The 8,833-nt window shown below is 40.1% G+C and overlaps 1 protein-coding gene across 1 annotated transcript; it reads right to left on the bottom strand.

The window, feature by feature from the left end:
• Positions 1-2,460: 2,460 nt before the first annotated feature.
• Positions 2,461-8,091, bottom strand: LOC111212868. Its single transcript, XM_048760515.1, has 6 exons — positions 4,315-8,091; positions 3,868-4,181; positions 3,646-3,772; positions 3,248-3,553; positions 2,920-3,135; positions 2,461-2,842 (listed from the first exon to the last, which is right to left on the bottom strand). Exons 2-6 carry the CDS (start codon positions 4,179-4,181, stop codon positions 2,561-2,563), a joined length of 1,245 nt encoding a protein of 414 aa, XP_048616472.1. The 5' UTR covers positions 4,315-8,091; the 3' UTR covers positions 2,461-2,560.
• Positions 8,092-8,833: the final 742 nt, after the last annotated feature.

Raw genomic sequence — 8,833 nt, 5'->3', positions numbered from 1 at the left:
TCATGGTCACTTGACAATAGTCCTACAACAGAAAAAGCGAATTTCTTTAGAAGCATTTTTATCATACGTCTTTGACAGAAAAAAGTATGTAACATTTAGCAAGAAAATTAAATAATAAACGAAAATAGTGAAGTAAAAATACCTTGCCTATTGAAAGTTTTACGCCTGTGATGCTCAATATCATCTGAAAGACATTCCCAAGTCTTCTCCCAAACATCCTCTGGTCCAGATAAACTGTTGTTCATGAGCATCATAACAAACAACTGTCTTAGTTCAGCTCATGTGCTTTCATAGCTTCTCCTCAGAATATCATCAATGTACTCTTGATCATCATCTAACAATCCTCGAGCATAACATGCATCTTTGTAGCTTGGATAAACAACACCTTCAAATGTTTTGATGTCATCATAACTCGTAGGACCTCTCACATAGTTCAACAGCACACGGAGATAATAAGCATGTTCTTGATTACGTGGAGCATAGTTGATTCGGCCGACACTGAATCCCCTTTTCCGTCTTATGAACTTCTTCTGCCTCTTTGAATATGTAAAGAAGTTAGGAATCTGAGCATAGGTGAGAGTTTTAGCCAGATCATCAACTTTACACAACTCAGACCATGCTAAGAACATTTTATTCTCAATGAGTTTACGACTGATCACTGCTTCCAGCTTGTCTTTTTTTTTTGAAAATAATGGTTTGTTTACCTGGTAGATGGAAATTAAGCTTCTCAACTGCAGTAGACCTATAATGAATAGGGAACTTAAAAATTCTCCATGATCCTTCAGACGAAGAAACATATCTACAATACCAAACAAAACAGATTTTATTAGTTTTTTTATATCATGTACTGACATTTTTAAATTCAGTTGTATATAAAAATATTGAAAAACAATACCTGCAATCAAAGAACTCTTTGAATTCATTCCTTTTGTTTTGGTCCACTTCTCCTTCTGGAATACCAAGCGCCTCTGCAACCATGTGATCTGGTGGTTCCACAACTACTGTCACACGATCACTTTCTTTGTTAATGTACTTAAATAAGTACTTTATAGAACCAGCCTGGTTTCACCACTCTACATTAATATGAGCTCGATAACGTAAAGATAGTTTCTTGTTATAAGGAATAACAAATCTGTTGTCACATTTCATGCCATTCTTCTCTACATAACGATCTGTATCTTCTCTTCTACGGTAAATCGGAAATCCTTCTTTACTCACCGTTGTCTTATCAGCAAATGATTTCGGTTAGAGCTTCGAACATTTCCCATTTTCCAATCAAGGAGATATCATATTAGCAGCTCCACATGGTCTATGAATCATCATATCCTTTATGATATCATACAACTCTGGTTCTTGAGACTTATCAGGATTCTCAGCTGAAATGATCTTGTCAATATCATTGTTATGGGGAACTTGGCCGTAGGATGCATAAATAAGAGAATGTGAGCATGTGGTAGACCACGTTTCTGAAACTCAATCGTGTACATAGCTGCAAAGATCAGACAACAAACACTGGTTTAGTAAATAGTTGAAAATATAAAAGCATATGATCAAGAAAGCTGAATATTTAACTCACATGATACAGTTTTGCCAAGGATATTCTTCTTAGTTAAATCATCCATCAATGAATCCAGTTTCATTTTGAACATCCTGCAAATAATGTCTGATTTGTCTTGTGCCTTTAACTTCCGGCTCTAAGATGTCTTGTGATCTCTGGCCATTTAGGATTGCATGTAAAAGTGATAAAGATCCGGAAAACCAAAATGCTTACATATAGTCGTTGCATCCAGATAGAGGTTTTTCATATATCTAGGACCACCAGTGAACGTAGCTGGTAAGAGAAACGAAGATCCTTGCTCAGCCATATCAATCCTGCCAGCATTTTCTGACTGCTTGATAGAGTCATAACTGTCATAACGCAAAGTCGTCTGGTGAGTCCTCAGATAGCGTAGGCGATTGGATTCTATAGTTGTGTAGGCATCCACAACAAACTGCCGAAACAACCTTCCTGAATTTAGGATCGTATGAGCACTACAAGAAAACACGTCAGTTGCAAGGGAAAACTGCATCGCAATTCCGTTGCAAATCGCTTATTGCGAGGGTTTTGCGAGAAACCACGTTCCCTCGCAAATCGCTCGTCGCAAATGAAAATCACTCGCAAAATGCTCGCAAATTTGCGACGGAAATAAATTCCTTGCAAATTTACGACGTAATGATATTCCTCGCAAAATTGCGACGGAACTGATTTCCTCGCAAACATTTGCGACGGTTTAGTTGTTCCTCGCAATTTTGCAATTAACAGTTTCGTCGCAATTTTGCAAGGGTTTTATTTCGTTGCAAAATTGCGAGGCTTGTTCCGTCGCAAATTTGCAAGTCATTTGCGATTAATTAATTTTTTTCCTGCAGAATTTGAAATTTTATAAATTATTATACATTTATAAAATTCTGAAGAGATTAAAATAGTTAGCGAAAATATTACTAAAATAGAAAGAAAATCAAGAGTCTTTACACAAACACATACAAAAAAGTTTCAAGTCATTAGAAAGTGATAGAAAACAAACTAAATAGCATCAGATTCATCATCATCACCAGAAGCAGAAGACACGTCTTCAGACAGGAGAATGTCGGCCACGGTAGAGTCTTTGCTAGCGAGATGACGAACGATCTTGTACAGCTTCGAAATTTCATTTTCCTGGCTCTCAATCTTTTGAGCTTGGTCATAGATGATCTTCTCCAAAGATTGGTCTCTAGTACTGCTAGAAGGAAACGAAGCAGGAACAGATCGTAAAGATGTATTTAGAGAACCCACTCCATACAGTCGTCCCTTTTTGCGGGGAGCGAACTGCATAAAAAATCAAAGAAGGATCAATATCAAAGAAGACTTTAAAAAATTTGAGATTGAAAGCAGTAGTAAATTACCTCACAATAGATCTTGTTCTTTTCCATTGGAGAGAGGCCACTAGAACCAGTGCTCTCGGGATCATCACTAGCAGCCTGAGATAATTCCTGAAATTTAGATGTCACATTGTTGTAGAGCTGCTCAGATTTGCCATCAACAAAAGAATCATCCGGGTTTCGTTTAGTGATCTCGAGAACCCCAAGCAAGTCTGGAATAGAACATCCAGTTTGCTCAGCCTACAATTTAAAAGATCAAGTTAAACCTTAAAAATGAGATCACAACTTAGATAAAATAGGCAATTTCAGATCACAACTTAAATTAGCTAAGATAAGAAAAACAAGAACTTACAATCACTCGTGCACGGGCCCTGAAGGAAGTCTGACCTGAACGATGCTTAGACGGTCCATGTCCATCAGGGTCAGAGTAACGAGCTGCCCGACTGTTACAACTCCGGACTTCAGATTCTGGATCTAACCAATAAGCAACAAGACCGGCCCAAACATTTGGGTCAAACCACAAAGGCATAGCTGCATCGCCTTTTTTCCGCCAGTTACTCTTCCACCGACTAACTTGGCGAGTCAACTGGAGTTTCAATTTAGCCTCGAAAGAGTTGCGAACGAGGGATGTTATACCGGAATCCCAATGATACATTTGCTGACACAACAAAAAGGCAAATTAATAGACATTCATGAACATAAAATTAATTTTTTACAAATTTTAAAATTTAAGAAAATTAAATGAATTACCGCAAAGGATTCAAACCAACGTCTCACAACATCCCCGGGGGTTTGCTTCCAATTAGCATGCGGTTCTTTGAAATCTCTTTCAAAGATTTGACGGACCGAGGCAGCAACGCTTACATCGTCATCAAACCTATCACAGGAAATTCAAGGCAATTGAGAGAACTAAATTATAAGGATATGAAAATATTATAAATAGTTACAATGAATTAAAATTAAAAAACTTACCAAAGCGTATTTGGAGGGTGATCTGGATGGAGGTGAGGAAGACGATCATGTCCAGGACTAGCCAAAATCATATTGATTGACGCTAAATCTGCCGCCGGGTCTGGGGCGGGAGCTGCAGGAGCTGGGGCGGGAGCTGGAGGGGAAGCTTGCGTCTGGCTATTAGGAACAGCCAAACTCTCGGCCATCTGGGAACTAGAAGAACTACCCGGATTGGTATGACGGGATGAACTCTTCGTACTACCAGAAGTCTTCTTACTACCAGAAGTCTTCTTACCACCAGTAGATAGATAGCGGCTATAATCATTTCCTGACATCTGCCAAGAAATTAACCAAACCTAAATAGTTAAAACCCTAACCAAACACAGAATCATCACAAATCGATAACCTAAACTGATAATCAAAACCTAAACTGATAATTAAACTTAAACATAGACCGAAATTTGTAACCTTTCAAAAGGGACAGAGCCGTTTCGAGATAATGATGGTGGAAGTCCGGCGAGTATGACGGCGGATGAGGACGACCGTGAGGAGAGAGATCCGGCGAGAGACGGGTTGAGAGAAGGAGATCTGGCAAGGAGACCTAGATCGAAGTGGATCGGCGAGGAGAGAGTGGAGAGAATGAGATCCGGCGAGACTGAGACATCGGAGAGGAGAGGCACAGAGAGAGAGATACGGCGGTGAGGAGAGGGGGAGACTCCGGCAAGACTGAGGCGTGGGCTGCGAAAGGAGAGGCACAGAGAGAGAGATATGGCGGTGAGGAGAGGGGGAGACTCCGGCAAGACTGAGGCGTGGGCTGCGAAAGGAGAGGCACAGAGAGAGAGATACGGCGGAGAGGAGAGGCGGGAGAGTCCGGCGAGACTGAGGCGTGGGCTGCGAAAGGAGAGGCACAGAGAGAGAGATACGGCGGAGAGGAGAGGCGGGAGAGTCCGGCGAGACTTGACAGGAGACGTCAGGCTGCGGGGAGAGAGAGCCCGGGGAGGAGACGCAGAGAGGAGGGATTTAGATTCTTTTTTTTCTTTGACGGCAGAGAGTAATGGAGCAGAAGGGTTAACTGTCCTTATATATTAACCTAATATTCGACGCCAATCCCTTGCAAATCCCTTGCAAATTTGCGAGCGAATTGCAACGGCTGTGTTTTAGGGATTCATTTAGGGTTTTGGCTAGTGGTTCAAAGAGTTGCGACGGAATTGCGAGGATGACCATGCAAATCCGTTGCAAATTTGAGAGGGAGTTGCGAGGGAATCTTGCAATTCCGTCGCAATTTCGTCGCAATTCCATCGCATCTTGTTATATTTTAAAAAAAAAAAAAATTCAAATACAAGACAATACAGCATAAATGTGAAATTTTGTCTAATCAGATTCATTTTCAGATACATTTTCATTGTCTCTATTTTCAGCCTCATCATTTGTGATGTCATCTTCGTCAGTTTCAGCATCAAACTCGTCTTCTTCTGAAACAGACCCTTCGGTGGAATCATCAACAATGACTTCTGCTTCTTGGTTATCTGGATCGATGTGTAAAATATTCTCAGTCGATTCGGTTGGGACAGACATTTCAGCAACTCTTTCGGCCTGCATAGCGACATCGGCAATTTCTCCGACGATTATACGCCCTCGCGGATTTACTTTAATCACTGATAACCACCTTTCACGCCTTTCTCTAATCCTTGGATATGGAAGAAAACATACTTGAACTGCTTGTGATGCAAGGCAATATGGTTCGAATTTTGCATAACGTCTATTTGCATTGACATCAATGACCCCAAGGTTATTTTTTCGGACCCCTCGGCCACTCGTTGGATCATACCAATCACACTTAAATAATACGCATTTTAAGTTGATGCTTCCCGGGTAAGTGACTTCTATGATCTGTTGCAATACACCCTAGAAGTCAGTTTCACCTTGGAGTTGGATTCCAAAATTCGCGGTTGATCTCTTCGAACCGTGTGTGTACGTATGAAAAGTGTATCAACGAGTGAAGTACATTGGAGCAGTAGTGATCTTAGCAACCGGTTTGTCAACAAATTCATACAACCATCGCGGAATTGGTTTGTCATGACATCCATTTTTCACCTGCTCAAAATATATAAATATTAAAATAAGTCATTTTAATTTTAAAAGTCTAAAGATTGTACGTACATAGTATTCTAACCACCCAGGATAATCTCATTCGTTCAACTGCTCATAATCCTTTTCTTCTAAATTAGGATAGTGTTCTCGAATTTGTAAGTTGAATATGCTGCATATAAGAATTGTTATTTGTTAGGCATATATGTAAATATAAAACCAAAGTAATCAATACAATTTATATATGTTCAATTTGTATGAGTACTATACCTTTCAAATTCCTGCAAGTAGTCAATGTTTCGCATAATATAAATGTGAGCCGCATGAGCATGTGCATGATCTTCCCACCAAACTTCTCTCACTTTGCCAGCAAGTCTTCCAATCTGACAAAATATGTCAGGAACGTCTGTAACAAGATATGAAGGCGCAACTCCTCCGTCGTCGTTTCGTCTAGGAGCGGTCTTCTTCGTTCTAACGGTTGGGCTAAAGTAGTAGGATGTAAAGTGTGAAGTTTCCACCGTCAAACTTCCTGCAACTATCGAACCCTCGACTTTGGTCAGATTTTTGGCAAACTTTTTTAGATATCCCATGAATCTCTCAAATACATACATCCATCGGAATTGCACAGGGCCCCCAAGAGCTGCTTCAGGAGGTAGATGAATCATGATATGTTCCATTACGTCAAAAAAAGATGGGGTGAAGACTTTTTCCAGATTGCAAAGCAAAACTGGAATATTCTTGGCTGACAACTCGATCCCATCCTCAGTCAATGTCCGTGTGCATAAATTCCTAAAAAATGCTCCAACTCCTACAAATTCATCATCAAACAAAAATATTATTTCAATTACCAAAGACAATAAATTTATATATAATTTTAAAATTCACTTTTATTACCGACTATTGCTTCATGAACATGTTTTGGTAATAGCTCCGTCATTGCAAACGGTAGGAGCCACTGCATGAAAACGTGACAGTCGTGACTCTTCATACCAGAAAAATTTTTTCCTTGCTCGATGCATCTTGAGAATTTTGACACATATCCATCTGGAAACTTTACATCAGAATTTACCCAGTCAAACAACTTTTGCTTCGCCACCCCAGACAATCTAAAATTCGAAACTGGTAATTTTCCTTCTCTTGTCACATGCAGCTCTGGTCTTGCACATAACTCTGGCAAATCCAACCTCGATTTCAAATTATCTTTACTCTTTCCCTTCACATCCAAAAGAGTGTTCATGATATTCTCAAAAACATTCTTCTCTATGTGCATCACATCAAGGTTGTGCCTTAAGAGATGATCCTTCCAATATGGAAGTTCCCAAAATATGCTCTTCTTATGTCAATTATGAGATGCCGTATACCCGTCTGGCATGTTAGGTGGAGTGTGCCAATTTCCTCCAACTTTACATGTCTCCTTAGCACCGTAATAATCAATCTGCTCTAACAAAGATGCTCCTGGTTGCATTACTGGGGGAGGAACATGCACTACCTTGTTTTTCCTAAACAATTTCTTGTTCTTAAGATATGTATGATGCGGCGGAAGAAACCTACGGTGACAATCAAACCAACATGACTTCCTCCCATTTTTCAGCTGAAAAGCATCTGTCCTATCCATACAATATGGACATGATAATCTTCCATGTGTGGTCCAACCCGATAACATTCCATATGCGGGGAAGTCACTAATGGTCCACATAAGCACTGCACGCATATTAAAGTTCTGTTGCTGCGAGTAATCCCATGTCTGCACGCCATGATGCCACAACATCTTCAGCTCATGGATCAAAGGTTACAAAAAAACATCAAGTGCTCGCTTTGGATGTTTTGGACCAGGCACTAGAATACTCAAGAAAAAAAATTCTCTTTGCATGCACATCTCCGGAGGGAGGTTGTATGGCGTCAAGATGACAGGCCATAAAGAGTATTGTCTTCCAGACATACCAAATGGACTAAATCCATCCGTGCATAAGCCAAGATAAACGTTCCTAAACTCACTCGCAAAGTCGGAATATACGGTTTGAAAGTGTTTCCATGCCTTCGCATCTGAGGGATGTGTAATCTCGCCATCTTTCACCGAATGTTGGGCATGCCATCTCATCGACGCGGCTGTCCTTTCTGAGTGGTATAAACGCTTCAATCTATCTGTGATGGGTAAGTACCACATACGTTTGTACGGCACAGGATTCCTTCCTGTGGTTTATTGATATCTTGGCTTTTGACAAAATCGTCATTCCGTCAATTTTTCATCATCTTTCCAGTAAATCATGCAGTTGTCAATGCATACATCAATCATTTCAGATGGTAGACCAAGACCGGCAACTAGCTTCTGAATTTCATAGAAATTATCAGTAGCAAGATTACCTTCTGGTAAATACTCATTAATGAGTTGAGCCCACGAATCCATGCACTTCTCATTTAGATTATGATCACTTTTAATACTCATCATCCTAGATGCTAGTGATAATCTAGAAAGCCCTTCTCTACATCCTTCGTAGATGGGTTCATTGGCAGCGTCTAACATATTATAAAATCGTTGTGCGTCTATGTTAGGTTCTTCCCTACTACTATCAGGAATAGCAACTTCATGCAATGCATCTGTAACCATATCATGATACCTATTTCCCTGTTGCTCATACCCATCCCCCGCATTGTTTCCAAACATATTTTGCTCATACCCATCCCCCGCATTATTTCCAAACATATTTTGCTCATACCCATCACCCGCATTATTTCCAAACATATTTGGCTCACGAGGAACATAATCTGCATTATAATTTGGCAGTTCAAATCCCTGACCCGTACTACTACTTGATGCACCTTCCCCATGCAAAAACCATATGTAGTAATTTGGTCTAAATCCTCTATTATATAAATGCCTCTTCACAGTATCTATTTCTAA

The sequence above is a fragment of the Brassica napus genome, chromosome C6 (genome assembly GCF_020379485.1).
Source record: "Brassica napus cultivar Da-Ae chromosome C6, Da-Ae, whole genome shotgun sequence".
In the NCBI taxonomy this organism is placed as follows: Eukaryota; Viridiplantae; Streptophyta; class Magnoliopsida; order Brassicales; family Brassicaceae; genus Brassica; species Brassica napus.
This window is presented reverse-complemented; position numbering and strand designations above follow the sequence as displayed.